Genomic DNA, 20,186 nt, shown 5'->3' on the forward strand with positions numbered 1-20,186 from the left:
TTGGTTTGGTTTTCATTTTTTCTTTAACTTGTATCACACACTTGTTCGAGTCTATGTTCTGTTCCTTACCCTGGATCACTGAGGAGAATACAAGGATGAATAAGACAATCCACCTGTCTCAGAAGGAGGGTTCCTTTGCTTTTGCCAAAAACCAGTTTTTACAGATGACGCTAACGGGGACCCAGTTATGCAAAACCATGTTTTTACATTCTCATAATTCCAGGGCGTTGCTTTTTTATTGCTTTTTAAAACATACTTATTTTATTCATTTCTTGTTACTTTTTAATTATACAAATAATGCATGTGGTTAGAAAATAAATGTTTGTTGTCAGCAAATAAAACTCAGTTGTAATTCTGCCACTCAGATAAGATAGAGTATTTATTTCCAGATGTTATTATACATATATAACAGGCATTTCTGATTGTGTAATATTACAACATTGTAGCTATACTGCAAGTACATTTTACTTACTTTTTTATCATGAACATTAAATATCATTTTGGATTTTAATAGTTGTATAGTATTTCATGTGGCTATAATATAACTTATTTGAGCATTCTGTTATTAAGTATTTGGATGGACTTCATTGTTATAAATAATGGTGAAGTGAAATTTCTTGTAGAGAAGCCTATTTTGCAATTTCTTACTTCCTTGGGATAGAGTCCTAGACTGAGTGGCAAAAAAAAAAAAAGGGCATGATTATTTTATTTTCCAAAAGAGTTGTCCATACTAGTTTGTTTTGTCTTTATTAATAGACTACTTTTATCACAGAAAAATAATATTCCATTGGATGGACGTACCAGAGTTTTGTTTATCCATTCATCTGTCGAAGGCCATCTTGGTTGCTTCCAGTTTTGGGGCAATTACTGTATTTTTACGCAAATAATGCAGCCTTCTACGTTTGTTTGCTAACTCTGTTCCCCTCCATCCCACCCTGCGAGACGTGTTTTCATAAGTGTGGTATGCTAAATTTTTTTTACAGCAACATGTAAAAAAAATCGGCATGGCACTGCTTATGAAAATACCTCTCGGGGAGGGCATGGTTGACAAATGTAGAAGGCATGTGTTATTTGTGTAAAATTACAGTATGCATGAAACTGCTGTAAATGTTTGTGTGCAGGTTTTTGTGTGGATATAGTTTCGGCTCATTTGGGTAAATGCCTAGGTATGTGATTTCTGGATCGTATGGTAGGACTATTTAGCTTTGTAAGAAACTGCCAAACTGTCTTCTGCACCATTTTGCATTCCTACCAGCAATGAATGCAAGTTCCTGTTGCTTCTTGTTAGCCTTTGATATCACCAGCTTTTGGAATTTTAGCCACTCTGATAGGTGTATAGTGGTATTTTATTGTTGTTTTAATTTGCAGTTCCCTATTTACATCCCAAAAGATGATATTGAGCATATTTTCATACGCTTTTTTGCCATCTTTATATCTTCTTTGATGAGATATCTATTTATATCTTTTGCCCATTTTTTAATTGTATTGTTTTCTTATTGTTGAGTTTTAAGAGTTCTTTGTATACCACATTTTATGCAAATAATGCTATGCTAATTAATTAGCATGCTATGCTAATTTTTTATAGCAGCGTGTAGAAAATTGACATAGTGGTGCTTATGAAAATACCTAGCATTGGGAGGGAGCGGTTGGCAGATGGTAGAAAGAGCATGTTAACTGAGTAAAAATACAGTATTTTCAATACAGATTCTTTATCAGATACGGGTTTTGCATGTATTTTCTCCCAGTCTGTGGCTTGTCGATTCATTCTTTTAACAGTGTCTTTTGCAGAGCAGAAGTTTTTAATTTTAATAAAGTTCAACTTTATTAAAATTTTTCTTTTATGGATCATGCTTTGATGTTGTATCAAAAAATTCATCAGCAAACTCAAGGTCACCTAGATTTTTCTCCTATTTTGTCTTCTAGAATTTATATAGTTTTGCATTTTATATATAGGTCTATGATCCACTTTGAGGTAATTATAAAAAGTGTAAGGTCTGCGTCTAGAATCTTGTTTCTTTGCATGTGAATGTCCAGTTATTCCAGCACCATTTGTTGAAAAGACTAGCCTTTCTTCATTAAATTGTCTTTGTTCCTTTGTCAAAGATCAGTTGACTATATTTGTGTGGGTCTATTTTTCAGCTTTATTCTGTTCCATTGATCTGTTAGATTCTTCTTTAGCCAATACCATGCTGTCTGTATTGCTGTAGCTTTGTAGTAAGTCTTGACGTCAGGTAGCATCAGTCTTCTGATTTAGTTCTTCTTCAGTATTGTGTTGACTATCGTGGGTCTTTGCCTTTCCGTATAAACTTCAGAATGAGTTTGTCGATATCTACAAAACAACTTACTAGGATTTTGATTGGGATTTTGTTGAATCTGTATATCATGTTAGGAAGAATTGACATCTTAACAATATTGAGTCTTCCAGGAATATGGATATCCATTTATTTAAATCTGATTTCTTTCATCAGAGTTTTATAGTTTCCTTCATGTAGATCTTGTACATATTTTGTTAGATTTATACGTGTTTCTTTCTTTTGGTGCTAATATAAATGGTGTGCTTTTAATTTAAAATTCTAATTGGGCCACAACCGATGACTGCCCTGACAGGGAGCACAACAGGGAACCCCCTGAGGGAGCAGGAGAACAGTGCGATGCAGACCCCAAATTCTCGTAAAAAGACCAGACTTAATGGTCTGACTGAGACTAGAAGAATCCTGGCGGTCATGGTCCCCAAACCTTCTGTTGGCCCAGGACAGGAACCATTCCCGAAGACAGCTCATCAGACATGGAAGGGACTGGACAATGGGTTGGAGAGAGATACTGATGAAGAGTGAGCTACTTGTATTGGGTGGACACTTGAGACTGTGTTGGCGCCTCCTGTCTGGAGGGGAGATGGGAGGGTAGAGAAGGTTAGAAACTGGCAAAAGGGTCAGGAAAGGAGAGACTGGAGGGAGGGAGCAGGCTGACTCATTAGGGGCAGAGTAAATGGGAGCATGTAGTAAGGTGTATATAGGCCTATGTGTGACAGACTGACTTGATTTGTAAACTTTCACTTAAAGCACAATAAAAATTATTATAAATAAAATAAAATTCTAATTGGCCACTGCTGGCATATAGGAAAGCAATTGACTTTTGTATATTAATTTTGCTTATTAGTTCCAGGATCTTTTTGCCAATTTTTAGGGATTTTCTACATAGCCAATCATATCATCTGTAAGCAAAGACAGTTTTATTTCTCCATTCCCAATCTGTATACCTTCTATTTCCTTTGCTTGTCTTATTGCATTAGCTAGGACTTCCAGTATGATGTTGAATAGGAGTAGTGAGAGGGGACATGCTTGCCTTGTTCCTGATCTTAGGAGGAAAGCTTCTAGCTTCTCATTATTAAGTATGATGTTAGTTGTATGTTTTTCTTTTATTTTGTTTTCAATGTACTTTATCAAGTTGAGGAAGTTCTCCTCTGTTCCTAGTTTGCTGAGAGTTTTTATCATGAATAGGATTTAGGTTTTGTCAAATGCTTTTTCTGCATCTATTGATATCATAGAATTTTTCTTCTTTAGTTTGTTCATGTGATGGATTACATTAATTGATTTTTGAATGTTGAACTAGCCATGCATGCCTGGAATGAATCCCACTTGATCATGGTATATAATTTTTTATACATTGTTAGACTTGATTTACTAATATTTTGTGAGGATTTTTGTGTCCGTATTTGTGAGAGTTATTAGTCTGCAGTTTTCCATTCTTTTAATGTCTTTGTCTTTGTTATTAGGTAATGCTGGCCTCGTAGAGGAAATGTTGGTGGCATGGTAGTTAAGAGCTATGGCTGCTAACCAAAAGGTTGGTAGCTCGAATCCATCAAGCACTCCTTGGAAACCCTATGGGGCAGTTCTACTCTGTCCTTTAGCGTCACTATGTTTCAGAATTGACTTGACAGCAACGGGTTATGGCCTCATAGAATGAGTTAGGAAGTGTTCCCTCTGCTTCTGTTTTCTAGAAGAGAACTCAACAAGAGGTGCCTCAGAAGACAGGCCTGACAGTCTGGTTCCGAACGGTCACAGCCATGAAAACTCTGTAGAGCAGTTCTTCTTATGGGGTCACTATGAGTTGAAATTGACTTGATGGCAACTAGTAACAACATTCTTTTAATATCCATTGGATCATTAGTGATAGCCTCTCTTTTGTTTCTGATATTTGTGTCTTCTCTGTCTCTTGATTAACTTGGTAGAGGTTTATTAATTTTATTCATCTTTTCAATGACTAGCTTTTGGCTTCATGGATTTTCTCCATTGTTTGCTTGTTTTCAATTTCACTGATTTCTGCTCTAATTTTTACTGTTTCTTCTTGCTTTAGGTTTCTATTGCTCTTCTTTCTCTAGTTTCCTAAGGTGGAAGCTTAAGTTATTGATTTTAGGTATTTCTTCTTTCCTAATATATGCATTCAATGCTATTAATTTTCCTGTAGCACTCTATAAATTTTTATTTCTTGTAAAAATACTTATAACACAACATTTGCCAGTTGAACATTTTTCAGGTGTATAATTTAGTGATATCAATTACATTAATCACGTTGTGCAACCATCACCCATAATCGTTGCCAGATTTCCCATCACCACAAACAGAAACACGCTGCTTCCCAAACAGTGGCCCCCTTTTTCCCCCTCCCTCCACCCCTGGTAACCACTAATAAACTTGGTCTCTATATATTTGCCTATTCTTGTTATTTCATGTAAGTGAGATCATACAATATTTGTCCTTTTGTGGTTGACTTATTTCACTCAGCATAATGTTTTCGAGGTTCATCCATGTGGTAGCATGTATCAGGACTTCATTTCTCTTAATGGCTGAGTATTCTATTATATGATCCACATTTTGTTTATCTATTCATCCGTTGATGGACATATAAGTTGTTTCTGTCTTTCAGCTATTATGAATAGTGCTGCAATGAATATTGGTATACTTGTGTCTATTTGTGTCACTGCTTTCAAGTCTTTTGAGTATATACCTGGGAGTGAAATTGCTGGGTCGTATGGTAGTTCTGTGTTTAACTTTTTGAGAAACTGCCAAACTGTTTTCTGCAGTGACCGTACCATTTTGCATTCTCACCAACAGTAGATAAGGGTTACCCCATGAATTTTGATAAATTGTATTTTCATTTTCTTTCACTTCAAAATATTTTTTAATTTCTCTTGAGACAACTTTTCTGGTTCATGTGTTACTTAGAAATGCATTGTTTAATCTCCAAATATTTTGGGATTTTCTAGTTATCTTTCTGTTATTGTTCTTTAGTTTAATTTCATTGTGGTCTGAAAGCATACTTGTATTCTTTTAAATTTGATGAAATAGGATTTATGTCCCAGAATGTGGTTTATCTTGGTGAATATTCCACCTGAGCTTGAGAAGAATGTGTATTCTGCTATTGTGGAAGTATTCTATAAATGCCAATTAAATCCAGTTGGTTGATGGTGATGTTCTGTTCAACTATATCCTTACTGATTTCCTGCCTATTGCATCTATGAGTTACTGAGAGGGATGTGGAAGTCTCCAACTATAATAGTGGATTTGTCTATTTCTCCCTGCATTTCTATCCATTATGCCTCATGTATTTTAACACTTTGTTGCTAGGTACATATATATTAAGAGAAACCCTGGTGGCATAGTGGTTAAGTACTATGGCTGCTAACCAAAGGGCCAGCAGTTTGAATCTGCCCAGCACTCCTTGGAAACTCTATGGGGCAGTTCTGCTCTCTCCTATGGGTTGCTATGAGTCGAAATCGACTTGACGGCAACGGTTTATATCTTCTTGAACGGAGCCCTGGTGGCATAGTGGTTAAGAGCTTGGCTGCTAACCACAAGGTCAGCAGTTCAAATCCACCAGCCACTCCTTGGAAACCTTATGGAGCAGTTCTGCTCTGTCCCGTAAGGTCACTGTGAGTCAGAACCAACTTGAGAGCACCTAACAACAGCATATCTTCTTGGAGACTTGACCAATCCCTTTATCATTCAGTAATGCCTTTCTTTGTGCTTGATAATTTTCTTTGTTCTAAAGTCTGCTTTGTCTGAAATTAATATATGTACTCCAACTTTCTTTTGATTAATGTTAGCATGGTGTATCTTCATCCTTTTACTTTTTTTTTATTGTGCTTTAGGTGAAGGTTTACAGCTCAAGTTAATATCTCACACAAAAATTTATATACATATTGTTTTGTGACATTAGTCACAATCCCCATAATGTGACAGCACACTCCCCGTTTCCATCCCAGGTTCCCTGTGTCCATTTGACCAGTTCATGTCTTTTCTTGCTTTTTCATCCTGCTTTTGGACAGGAGCTGCCCATTTGGTCTCATATACCTGACTGAACTAAGAAGCACATTGCTCACGTGCATTTTTTTCTGTTTTATAGTCCAGTCTAATCTTTCTCTGAAGATTGAGCTTTGAGAATGGTTTCAGTTCTGGATTAACAATGTGCTACGGCTTCGGGGGTTCCTCCAGTCTCAGTCAGACCATTAAGTCTGGTCTTTTTATGTGAATTCAAGTTCTACATCCTTTTCTCCTGCTCTTCCAGGGACTTTCTGTTGTGTTCCCTCTCAGGGCAGCCATTGGTGGTAGCCATGCACCATCTAGTTCTTCTGGTCTCAGACTGGTGGAGCCTGTGGTTCCTGTGGTCCTTTACTTGTTTGGGCTAATATTTTCCTTGTGTCTTTGGTTTTCTTCATTCTCTTTTGCTTTAAGTGGGTTGGGACCAATTGGCTGATTAGATGGTCATTTGCAAGCTTTTAAGACCCCAAATACCACTCACCAAAGTGGGATGCAGAACGTTTTCTTAATAAACTTTGTTATGCCAGTTGACCTAGATGTCCCCCAAAACTATGGTCCCCAGGCCCCAGCCCTAGCTACTTTGTCCCTCAACACTTTGATGTGTTGGATGTGTCCAGGAAGCTTCTTAGCTTTTGCTCTGGTTCATTTGTGCTGACCTCCCTGTATTGTATGTTGTCCTTCCCTTCAGGGAAGTTAAACCTTGTCTACTATCTAGTTAGTGATTTCTCTTGCCCCTCCGTTTCCACCATCGTAACCATCAAAGAATGTTTTTCTGTGTTTAAACCTTTTCTTAAGTTCCTGTAATAATGGTCCTGTATAATGTTTGTCCTTTTGAGACTGACTAATTCCGCTCAGCATAATGCCCTCCAGATTCATCCATTTCATGGATTCATCATTGTCCTTTATGGTTGCATAGTATTCCATTGTGTGTATGTATCATTTATCTGTTTGTTGATGGACATTTAGATTGTTTTCATCTTTTTGCTGCAGTGAACATGGGTGTACATAAATCTATTTGTGTGACAGCTCTTATTTCTCACAGGTATATTGCTAGGGATAGGATTGCTGAATCGTATGGTATTTCTATATCTAGCTTTTTAAGGAAGAGCCAAATTGTTTTCCAAAGTAGTTGTATCATTTTCATCCTTTTACTTTTAACCTATCAGGGTGTATATTTTAAAGTGGGTTTCTTGAAGACAGTGTGTAGTTGCATGTCATTTTTTTATGTACTCTGTTTTTTAATTGGTATATTTAGAACTTTCACATTTAAAGTGATTATTGATATTGTTGGTTTAATATCTACCATGTTTGTAACTGTATTCTGTTTCTTTTATTAGTTCATTTCTTTTTTTAATCTTCTCTTTTTCTGCGTTGTTTTAATTGAGCATTTTGTATGATTCTATTTCTCTCCTCTTCATATATCAATTATAATTCTTTTAAAAATATTCTTAGTGGTTGCCCTAGAGTTTGCAATATGTATTTACAACTAGTATAAGTCTACTTTCAAATAACACTATACCACTTCCTGGGTATTGCAGGTACGTTATAACACAGTATTCCCAATTCTTCTCTCCCATTCCTTATCATATTTCTGTCATCCGTTTAACTTATCCATAAGCTATAATCACCCAATGCAGTGTTGCTCTGGCTATTTTGACGAGGTATTTACTAGATCAATTTAGAATAAGAAAAAGAAAAGATCTTACCTTCATTTATTCCTCCTCTGATATTTTTCCTTTCTTTATGTAGATCTGAGTTTCTGACCTGCATTGTTTTCCTTTTCCCTGAAAAACATCTTTTAACATTTCTTGCAGGGCAGGTCTCCTGGCAGTTCATTCCCTAGTTTTTGTTTATCTGAGAAAGTCTTGGTTTTCCCTTCAGTTTTAAGGATAATTTCACTGGATACAGAATTCTAGGCTGGTGGGGTTTTTTCTTTCAACACTTTTAATATTTTACTCTGCTTTCTTTTTTTGGCATGATTTCTGATGAGACGTCCAATGTAATTCTCATCCTTGTCCCTGTATAGGTAAGGTTTTTTCTCCCCTCTGGCTTCTTTCAAGATTTTTTCCTTGTCTTTGGTTTTCTATAGTTTGAATACGATATGCCTAGGTATAGATTTTTTGGTATTTGTTTGCTAGATGTTCTCTGAGCTTCCCTGGATTTGTGGTTTGATGTTAGTTATTAATTTTGGCAAGTTCTCAGCCATTATTACTTAAAATATTTTTTCTGCTCATCTCTTCCCCTGGTATTCCCATTACACATATTACACGTTTATAATTGTCCCACAGTTCTTGGATATTCTATTTCTTTTTTCTTTTTATTCTGTTTTCTCCTTGCATTTCAGTTTAGGAAGTTTTTATTGACATAACTTCTAGCTCACTGATTCTTTCCTCAGCCATGTCCATTCTACAGAGAAAGCATTCTTCCTTTCTGTTACTGTTTACATTACATATCTATTCTTCCATGGCATATACTTTTTCCATTAGAGTCCTTAACACATTAATCATAGTTATTTTAAATTACTGGTTTAATACTTCAGAAATCTGCCATATCTGAGTCTCATTCTGATGCTTGCCTTTTCTCTTCAGACTGTGTCCTCTTGCCTTTCAGTATACCTCATTATCTTTTGTTGAAAGCTGGACACGATGTATTCGGTCTTAGTATGAGAATTGAAGTAGTGTGAGGTTTTATGTTTATTTGGCGAAAAGCAGGGCAGCATTTAATTCTTGCTGTAGGTGTCAGAGACTTCAATATCCTCTAGTGTCCCTGTTGTTTCTTTTGTTGCCTTTAAGGTTCCCTAGAAAATCCTTACATAAATTCTGCATCTTGCACCTCTCTCAATTGTAATCCACTGGAGACCTGTTGATGTCTATAAGCTTATAATTAAATCTCAGTTTTTTAAGTGCCCTGAACCTCTGGGCCTTGACCTTCAGAAGTGTTTCTTAGCCTTCCCCCTGCCCCCCTTTAGGTGAGACAAGAAAGGTAGAGGGGGCTGTTGTTGTCCTATTACCTAGGTATGATAAGGCTCTGGTAGAGTAGTTTCCCTTGAGGAGGGAGAATAGAATGTTATATCTTTGTTATGGAGAATAGAATGCTCTGGCTTTAGGCATATTTCAAAAGGGTTACTTTTCCTCTGAACTTATTCCAGAATGGTTACCTTTACCCTTCCCTGCCCAAAGCCCTAGGAAATTTTTCTCTGATCTTCACCATGAGACTATGAGGAACACCTGGAGGTAAAACTCAGGAAAGTTTTTCCTCTCCCCCACCCCCCCAAAATACTGGGTCCCTAGAAGTTTTTAAACTCTCAAGCTAGTCCACACTGAATCTCCAGGAATTGGTCACTTACCCTAAATATAAAGATTCAGTGGTGACTGGCAGGATAGGCCAGATTGAAGGAGTGGAATTTAGAGTGAAAGGGACAATGTTCTAAGGGAACTAGGGAATAAAAAACAGTGTGGTTGTGTATTGATTCTTCTCTGCCTTTGCTGCTTAAATTCTGAACCCTATCATTTCTTCTTTGTTTTAGTCCTCACTGTCACCTTTTTTGTCATGGTTTTTTCTTTTTTGTTGTCCTTGTCTTCCCTTTCCTTCTCCCCCCTTTCCACATCATCCTCTTCTTTTCACTCTCTGTCTGAACAAATAATAGTTTTTACAGAAAACTCTTTAGATTTTTCTTTCCTTTGCTCACAAACACTTTTAAGTATTTAAATTTAATTTTATGTTGAGGTTAATCAGCCCATTTGAATCAGAATTTGAGAGCTCATTTTAAATTGTAATATTCTCTGTGGGTGGAGAATTGAACCCACCTTGGATTAATGCACACGGACATAATTAGGCAAGATAAGCACTGATATGTTGCCATCTCTAAGTTTTCAGCTGTCGAGATGCCTCAGGTTTATTTGGAAGTTAAAATGAAATTATTTTCATAAAGGGCACCATAGATTTACTATATAAAAAATAGTCATACTTTCATTTTTCAAAGAAAATAATTTTGTTTGATGGTTCTTTAAAAAAGAAAAAACTAATCATATACTTTTTTTTATAGGTACATGAAATCCCGCTTAACTTATTGTCAAATTAACGATGTTATTAAAGAAATCAACAAGGCAGTAGCTAGTAAATATAAGATCTTACATCAACCAAAAAAGTCTATGAGTTCTGTGGCCAGAAACCTCTATCACAGATTTATTGATGAAGAAACGAAGGATACCAAAGGTAAAATGATAGTGTATATATGCGTACATGTCAGCTGTTTGGCATATAACTAAATTATGAGAAACTAGAAAATTCTAACGTTGAGAGGTCTCAATGGAAGCAGTTTTGCCTACCAGGGGACATTTGGCAATGTCTGGAGACATTTTTGGTTGTTACAACTGGTGTAGGGATGCTGCTAGCATCCAGTGGGTAGAAGCTGGGGATGCTGCTAAAACGTTCTACAATGTACAGAACAGCCCCACAAAAAAAAGAATTACCAGACCCAAAATGTCAGTAGTGCTGTGGCTGAGAAATAACTGCTCTAGATTCTATTGTGGAACTATGCCCAATATTCTGTGAATTAGAATAGTAATGACAACAGTCACACTTATATAGTACTTACTATGTGCCAGATGGCGTACTAAGAACATTAGTCCTCATAACATCATTAAGAGGTAGGTTTTTTTTTTTTTTTACTATTATTACTCCCATTTTGCAGACTAGGCATAGAGAGCTTAAGTAACTTGCCCAAAGTCAGCAAGTTAAGTGATAGAGCCACTCTGGATTTCATGTTCTTAACCACTTTACCATATTGTTGCTTGAAAAATGTATTGTTCAAGACATACCAGTAGGCAGCTAGTGATATAATAAGCGGGACTACATTTCTGAAATGCTACAGTAAATATTATGCAGTGTCAGTTGATAGAATAATTACCATTTTAGAAAGAATACCAGTTCTCACTTTTGTTTGATAATGATAGTAAAAGCGATTAATGCCATTCATAGTCACAGTTTAATGCATTAAAGACTTATCTTGAAAGCTGGCCATATAAAAATTAGCACTGATATCTTTATTTTTAGGTCATTGTTTTATAGTGGAAGCGGACATAAAAGAGTTCACTGCTTTGAAAGTTGACAAGAGGTTTCACGTGATACTGAATATTTTACGACACTGCAGGAGGCTCTCGGAGGTCCGAGGGGGAGGACTGACCCGTTATGTTATAACCTGAGGCCTTGTGAGATCTTGAACCAGTCAACAGTGGGGTATACAGGCTATCCCTGTAATTTCTCTATATATAATTTCATTAGCTTTTTCATTTTCTTTTCTTGTTTCCTATAAAAATAAAACTTTTATTTTGATAAAGCATAGGTATTTTTAAAATTTACTCCCTTTCAACAAATATTTAAGCTCCTGCCTTAAAACCCTCTGTGCTAGCCACATAATGGAACCAAAAATGTTTACATCAATTTTCTGTGTTTAGTGGATAATGCAGCAGACCCAGTAAGAAGGGTACAGATATGATCATGGAAGAAATGGGTCATGTAGATATGGTCAAGGATTCCCAGACCCCTTGGAATTAAAGATCATTAGTGTCTGAACTCTATCAATGGCATTTCAGTCTACAGGAAGACTTCCTAAAAGTTGGAGTTAGAGGCATATCATGCATGTGATTTTTCTGCTTTCCCATATGTCATTAAGGAACAGCTTTTATGAAATGCATTCAGTATAAACCAGTCTGTAAACTTGAACCTGTAATGAAACTGCAGTGAAAGTACATTGAAATGAAAAAGATGATAAAATGACATATGTGAGCAGGTTGATTGTGGTCATGGATAATGAGTGATTAGATTGTAGAAATTTAGCTATGTTTCTCTTCCGCACCTGGGGAGAGTATCTGGTCTAATGTCTGTGCCATCTGTTTGGCAGACTTATCCCTGTAACAGAGAAGAAAAATGTCTCATCAGGCCTTGTGGCCTGGTTAACACCATCACTATGATGACCACGGGGTACATTGTTGTTATCCTTTCTTTTTCCTTAATTTAAATGCAAGTATGTTTAATTTTTCATGTCTTGCTTTAAATAAAAGTAATGGCATTATACTTTACTTTGTTTTAAGTCTTTCTTAATTTTTCTCTATAAATTATTTTTTCCTATGAAAAAAGTTTTCTCTGTTTAAAGTATTTCTTCCTGAAACTCATATTGAACAATTGTGTCAGTAGGTTGTTTTTGTAGAATGTATCTGGGTTTTATACTGAGGTGAACAGTTGGTCTCTATTTTAATCGTCAGCACATAACAGTCAATTTAGTGCATTAATTCAGATAAAATCATCTTCCTGAAAGAATAATGAAGACTTTTCAACTTTCAAATAAGAATTAATCTGTTACTTGAACATTTTCAAGCAAAATGATAGACTTGTTCTACTTTATTTTTTGAAAATGAAATTTTTTGAAATCTTACTTTGGAGAATTTCCTCAACTTGATAAAGAATATTTTCCAAAAACCTACAGCTAACATCACATTTAAGGGTGAGAAACCAGATGCTTTCCCCCTAAGATGGTGAGCAAGGCAAGGATGTTCCCCCTCACCACTCCTATTCAACATCATACTGAAAGTCTTAGCTAATGCAATACCAAAAATCAAATCAAAACCATTGCCATCAAGTCGATTCCGCCTCGTAGCAACCCTATAGGACACAGTAGAACTACCCATAGAGTTTCCAAGGAGCGCCTGGTGGATTTGAACTCCCGACCTTTTTGGTTAGCAGCTGTAGCTCTTGACCACTACACCACCAGGCTTTCCAGCTAATGGATTAAGACAAGAAAAAGAAATAAAAGGTATACAGATTGAAAAGGAAGAAAAACTGTCTTTGTTTGCAGATGATATGATTATATAGAAAATCTCAAAGAATCGGCAAAAAAACTCCTGCGATTAATAAGCAGTTACAGCAAGGTTGCTGCAGGATACAAGATTAATATACAACAGCCTCCCTCTCTCTCTCTTTATATATATACAGACACACACACACACATCAGCAATGAACCATTAGAATTTCACATTAAAAGCACAACACCATTTACATTAGCATCCATACACCACCTCAAAACCTTCAGGTAATTAAGATTTTCTTCTCTTGGGTCAATGGGATAAATGTAGGCTGTTCTAAATTACAAAAGTTTGTTGGTGTAGTGACTGTGAGCTGTGCCACGTTTGCATACTAAAAATTGCAATTCTAATCTTTAGTTATGACTCAAATCATATTTCTTGGAAATACTCTGAGTTTACCTTTAAAAAAATCAGTAACATGATGTGTCAAAAAGAATAGTTAAGTATCAGGAAATTGGGTTCTAGTTCTAGCTCTGCCCTTTTCTCACTCTTCTACTTTCAAAATATAATCCAAATTTGACCGCTTCTCACCAGTTCCCTATTTACCACCCTGGCCCAAACAGTAGTATCATGTCTCTTTTGGAAGCAATAGCTTCCAGTCGGTCTGTTTTTGTTCTTGCCCCTGTGCCATCTGTTGTCCACATGGCCAAAGTTCGATTAGTTCACTCTGCTTCTTAGAAAACTTTGGTAGTTTCCCACTTCTCACAGAGGAAAAGCCAAATCCTTACAAAGGCCTTCAAGGCCCTCCATGGATTTCTCCTCCCCTTGGTGGTATTATCTCCCACTCTTCCATTTGCTGACTTGGCTCCACCCACACTGGCCTCCATGCTGTTTCTGCAACAGGCCAAGTTGAGTCTCCCTCAGACCTTTGCACTTGCTGTTACTGCTGCTCAGAAGCACCTCACTCTTTACTCATTTGACTCTCCCTTGCCTCTATATATCTCTGCTCAAATGTTGCTTCATTATTTAGGCCTTCTTAGACCTCCCGATATTTAAAATTACATATCCCTTCTGTAACACTTCCTTCCCCTTTCTCTGTCTCATTTTTCTTCATAGCACACCTATCTGATGGTTTACGTATTTTACTTGTTTTTGTCCCCCCACTAGAATATAGACTATTAACGGCGGGAGTTTTTGTTGTGTTCACTGCTGTGTCCCCAGAAGCTCTATCAGCTCTCTACCGTAGAGGATGCTAAATAAATATTAACTGAAACAGTCTGTGGTCATGGGCAAGTGACTTCATCTTTTCATGCCTCAGTTTCCTCATGCACATATTGAGATAGTTGAACTAAAATTTTTCTAAGGACCTTCTGGTTTTAATCTATGACGGTAATATTCCAGTTACTTCTGAGAAATGCATCGATGTTGAAATTAAAGAATCTCTGGATCATTAAAAATATTCTACCGATAATTACATGAAAATTTCATCTTTTAAGTAAGGAATTTGTAAAGTATGAAGTTTCAAGAAAACTGAAATTCCAAGTTACTAGTTTTTTTTTAAAAAAAAACCTTTCATTGACTAAGGACCTTTTAAAAAAAAATTTTTTTTCAGCCAGTGTCTTTAGTTTTCTAATTTATTTTGCTTATTAGATGAGAGATTCCAGAATTTATAAATAAATTACCGCAATCATAGATGAAATTACTACAATTCTTTGAACTGTCTTGTAGCATGCAATTTTGTTTCATAATTCTTTTGTGAAACATTCCATCTCTGAATAAACCCTTATTATTGTTCCGTAAATATATCTTATAATACAAGTGGCAAAAAAACAAAAATTAACTGAAGATATTAAAGAATCTTCCTGGATATACTTTAGAGAATGCTTCTCAAACTGGAGCCAAGACTATATGTACGACTAGAAAGTAAAAATATAGTATCAGCTGAACTGTATTAAAAGACTGACTCAAAATATGTCTCTAAGGAACACACTCCAAAAGTATGAGAAATTATGGCTAAGTATTCTATAATCTTAATATTAAATCTCAGGGTTTTTTAGTGAGCCTGAGTCCCTTAAGATACGTTTCTTAGCCAACCCCCCCCCCCCACTTAAATATGAAACAAGAAGGCTAGAGGAGGCTCAAGTTTTCTCATTGCCCTTCCTCAAGTAAGGCTCCAGTAAAGTAGCTTCCCTAGAGGGCGGCCCAAAACAGAAAGCTCTGGGCATTTTTCAAAATGGTGTATTTTCCCAGCCCCTGTCCAAAGAACAAGGAGATTTTTCTCTGAGGGAATTATTCTCTGATCTTCACTATGAAAATCTGGTGGGTTCCTGGTAGTAAAACCCACAAAAATGTGGGGACCCCTACCCTAAGTCTGGGAGTTCAAAGGAAAGGACAAACTCCTTCCTCTGATACCTCAAGCTAATAAGACTGCTGCTTTCTGCTTGAATTCAGTGTGCCCTGCATACAGACTGAGGAATGCCTTCAGGGAAAAACCTGTCTAAGTGTGGGTTTTATCCAGTCTGATTCCATTCTTTCAAGGGACAAATTCCTGTTCTGCCTGCTTTTGGTGATTTTCCAGAGCCTTCAAATAGTGTGTTTTAGTAGAGTTTACAATTGTTATCTGTGAGAGAGTCCATTTGCAGCTACTCCTCCATTCTCCAGAACCACAGGTAACCTAGGAAGCTATCTCTTGACGTTTTAGAACGTAGATATTACTCCTTGGATTACTTGGTTACTAGTTACCCAAAATGCCATGTGTCTGCTCTGTGTTCTCTTGTAGTGGTCAGTTTTGACTCATAGCAACTCCATGTGACAGAACAGAATTGGCTCATAGGGTTTCCTAGGCTGTGATCTCTATAGGACCAGGTTGCCAGGTCTTCCCCAGAGCCGCCGAGTAGGTTCGAACAGCCAACCTTTTGATTGGCAGCTGATCACTAAACCATTGCACCACTAGGGCTCCTCAGGGTCCGTTAATATTTTTCTGAGCCACAATATTCTGTTTTGAACATTTGTATTTAGGATTTTCTACAAGCAGGAAAGATATATTTATGTTGTTGGGTTCAGTTGAATCGATTCTGACTCACAGCAACCCCTATGACAGAGTAGAACTGCCACATAGGGTTTCCTAGGCTGTAATCTTTATGGGGTAAACCCTGGTGGCGTAGTGGTTAAGTGCTACAGCTGCTAACCAAGGGTCGGCAGTTCAAATCTGCCACACACTTCTTGGAAACTCTACGGGGCAGTCCTACTCTGTCCTATAGGGTAGCTATGAGTCGGAATCGACTCGATGGCACTGGGTTTGGTTTGGGTTTTTTGGTTAATCTTTACGGAAGCAGATGTCAGTCTTTTTCTCCATGGAGCCACCAGGTGGATTTGAACCACCAACTTTCTGGTTAGTAGCCGAGCACTTACTTGTGCCACCCAGGCTCCTATATACAGACACACACACACACATACTTCATCATTCTGGCCTATTTCCACAGTTCAGAAGAATATTGAGAGAATTGTGTTTCTGCGTATACTTTTACTCTCAAAGCTAACAAGTGAGGTAAGTACCTCAGCTAGCTTTCTCTTTGTCCCTGGTCCTTTGAGTTATCAGAAGCAGCTCTTGGTATTAATAAGCTAGAAATCAATGACTCACTTCTGGTAACCATTTCCAGGTTAGAGACCATGATAAATCATCCCAATCATTTGTTTCCCTGAATTGGAACACTCAAACCTCCACTGTTCAGTGTGGGCAAGGGATGGAGGTGGGTGGTTCTCTTCTATTCTGAGGTCTGGATTCAGAGATGTATATTCACAAACACCTATGGCATTTGTGTGAGCTGACTCTGTCTTGAGAAAGGAGTGAGAAGGGCATTTGCTTTTTCTGTCTCCTTGACCAGCTTGAATAGGGAGAGACTCTAGACGTTAGTCAAATTTTGGAGCAGCCCAGCCATGTTAACCACCACGTTTCTAGGTACTGGAGCCCAGGTCATCCTTTTGAGATTAGTAAGCAGCAGGGTGGAAATTCATGTGTTGGTTATGATTTGCTGCTTTGTATATGCCACCAAGGCAGAGACACAATAATAAGAGCAATCTTCTTGTTTTAAAAATACTTGTTTGCAACATTAAGAGATGGGCCCCAAGGACCTTGATGGGGTATGCTGTGTAATTTTATAAGGAGTTAACTCTCCTGTTAGGTTGATAGAACTTCTCGAGGAAGCTATCATCTCAGATGGTGAGCTGTCTCTCCCCTGCCATAGGGGACCAGGTGGATCATTTATAAGAATGGGAAGTGACTGTCCCTGTTATCTTAGCTGCAGATTCTCTTCCCTATCTGATTGGACCATCTCTCAATAGTCTTTTCTATCTACCCTTTGTCTAATCCTGTATCTTTTCCTAAATCCAGCCTCTCCTGGCTGCACATGGTGTGAGCCCTTCTCCTCCTAAGATAGGTGCCCATGTGCACTTTTCAGCTGCTCTGGCTTCTGCGGAAGACCCTGGGGAAAATCTTAATGCCGTGATTCTCCATCTTTTTTCCCACGTTGATACACAAGATGGATCTGTTCATCCATTTGACAAATATGTATTGACCATCTATTTTGACTCAGCCATTGTGTTAGGGGCTGAGGATCAGCAATAAGCAAGAAAGATTTGAGTTTTTACTTCTATGAGCTTATATTCTAGAAGGGATTATAACCCAACCCAGTGCCGTCAAGTCAATTCCGACTCATAGTGACCCTATAGGACAAAGTAGAACTGCCCCCATTAGCCAAACAAATAAAAAGTACTAGTGTAATGAATGCTTTGATGTAGGTGTATAGGGTCACTTGAAAGCACCTGTCTTAGGCTAAGTTCTCTAGAGAAGCAAAACTAGTAAAGCTGCTAGTAAAGATAGAGATTTATATCAAGGAAATGGCTCACACGGTTATAGAGGCTGGAAAGTCCCAAGCCTGTGGGTTAGGCTGGAGGCTTCTCCTGACTCACGAAGCTACAGGGGCTGGGGAACCCCAGATCAGAAGGTCAGACAACAGGCCTCTGGCTCACAGGCTACGGAGGCTGACAAATCCCATGCTCAGCAGATAAGCTGGCAGGCCACTGGCTCACAGACTGCAGAGGGTGACGAATCCCAAGTTTGGCAGGTGTCATGGATTAAATTGTGTCCCCCCAAAATATCTGTCAACTTGGCTAGGCCCAGTATTATGTGATTATCTGCCATTTTGTCATCTGATATGATTTTCCTATGTGTTGTTTTTTTTATGTGTTGTAAGTCCTGTCTCTATGATGTTGATGAGATGGGATTAGTGGCAGTTATGTTAATGAGGCAAGACTCAATCTACAAGATTAGGTTGTGTTTTGAGCCGATCTCTCTTGGGATATAAAAGAGAGAAGTGAGCAGAGAGACGGGGGACCTCATACCACCAAGAAAGTAGTGCCAGGAGAAGAGCACATCCTTTGGACTCAGTGTTCCTGCACTGAGAAGCTCCTAGACCAGGGGAAGATTGATGGCAAGGACCTTCCTCCAGAACCAATAGAGAGAGAAAGACTTCGCCTGGAGCTAGCATCCTGAATTTGGACTTCTAGCCTACTAGTCTGTGGGAGAATAAACTTCTCTTTGTCAAAACCATCTACTTGTGCTATGTCTGTTAGAACAGCACTAGATAACTAAGTCAGCAGGTAAACTGGCAGGCCACTGGCTCACAGACTATGGAGGCTGACAAAACCCAAGATTGGCAGGTGAGCAGCTAGCTCAAGTCCCAAGAACCAGAGGTCAGATGAACTGGAGCCAGCTACAGGATCTAGAGTGAGCAAAATCCCATGAACCTTGCCAGAAAGTCCACCTGTAGTGGATGCAGGCCACACCTCCAAGGAAATTCCCTTTCAACTGATTGGCTACTCACAGCTGATTCCATCATGCAGGTGATAACATTATATCAGATCTCAACATGGAGGTGACTTATTATACAGCTGCTAAACTACGTCATAATTGCCAAACCACTGAGAATCATGGCCCAGCCAAGTTGACACACAACCTTAACAATCACAGCACCTAACATAAATGTATAGGGATCAAGACAGGCTTTCTGAGGGAAGTGACATCTAGGCTAAAGACTGAGGGTGATTACGAGGAGACAGATTCCAAGCAGAAGGAACAGCTTCTAACATTCCCATGAACGACACAGGCCCAGGAAGGAATCCATAGTTTGCCCAATATCTGAGTATATTCTGTACTTACTCCTTTTTCTCCTGCTTAAGAAAACACAATATAATGCAAAGTGAGCAATAAAGTCATTGTAGGGATAAATATGAATCTACTTTAACTTTTAAAAAAGATAACTCATAAATCGTGTACAAATTGTTAACTAGGAATCACACTCCAGGGTATTATATGATCTGTAGTTGAGCAGTACCTACATTTCCAAGAGAATTTAATGAATCAGATGTGGTACCTGACACACAGTGATTAATAAAGGAAATAAACATCATTAGTAAGTGCTCCCCTTCCTTTAAGGCACCACCATTAAAATTGGAGATGCATTCTTACAGCCTTTTTTCTCTCCAAATAAATATGTAGTTAAATTTACAAGAAGGACCTTGTACTATACATGTATAACTGGCTCTTTTCATTTAATATATCATACACATTTTCATGCCATTAAATAATACTCTATAACATCATTTAAATAACTGCATGCTTTTACACATGTTGTATTTAATTAGCTCCTTATTATTAAGCATTTCGGTTGTTTCCAAATTTTTATAAGTAATAGTATACATCAAAAATGCCTGGAAGCTGCTCAACTCAGTATTTCTAGCTTTGGAACTTCTTTAAGGTGGTTCTTTTCTGAATTCTAGGCCCACTCATCATGCATTAGATGATACAACAAAATAAAGTTTCTTTCATAGTTGTCGGAGTAACACTTGGTTATGAAAGCAGCAAGAGAAGAAGCATTATGGATTTATTTTTTATAAATCTAAGGTTAGGTCTTCAATTTACATTTCCATAATAAGCTTATCACTTATTGACGTTGATTTCCCAAGGTTCTACAGAGCTTTGAGAAATAAAATGAAAAGCCATGGATATTGG

The 20,186-nt window shown here is 37.7% G+C and overlaps 1 protein-coding gene across 6 annotated transcripts in view; it reads left to right on the forward strand.

Annotated features, from left to right (window-relative positions):
• Nucleotides 1-12,382, forward strand: part of SKA1 (spindle and kinetochore associated complex subunit 1) — a 55,939-nt gene extending 43,557 nt beyond the window's left edge. For all 6 annotated transcript variants that reach the window (XM_049900913.1, XM_049900916.1, XM_049900915.1 and 3 more), the window contains 2 exons: nucleotides 10,363-10,532; nucleotides 11,373-12,382. In XM_049900913.1, the coding sequence (XP_049756870.1) occupies nucleotides 10,363-10,532; nucleotides 11,373-11,521 (319 nt within the window). In that variant the 3' untranslated portion in view covers nucleotides 11,522-12,382. The remainder of the gene's footprint in view (nucleotides 1-10,362; nucleotides 10,533-11,372) is intronic.
• Nucleotides 12,383-20,186: the final 7,804 nt, after the last annotated feature.

Source organism: Elephas maximus, chromosome 11, assembly GCF_024166365.1.
Source record: "Elephas maximus indicus isolate mEleMax1 chromosome 11, mEleMax1 primary haplotype, whole genome shotgun sequence".
In the NCBI taxonomy this organism is placed as follows: Eukaryota; Metazoa; Chordata; class Mammalia; order Proboscidea; family Elephantidae; genus Elephas; species Elephas maximus.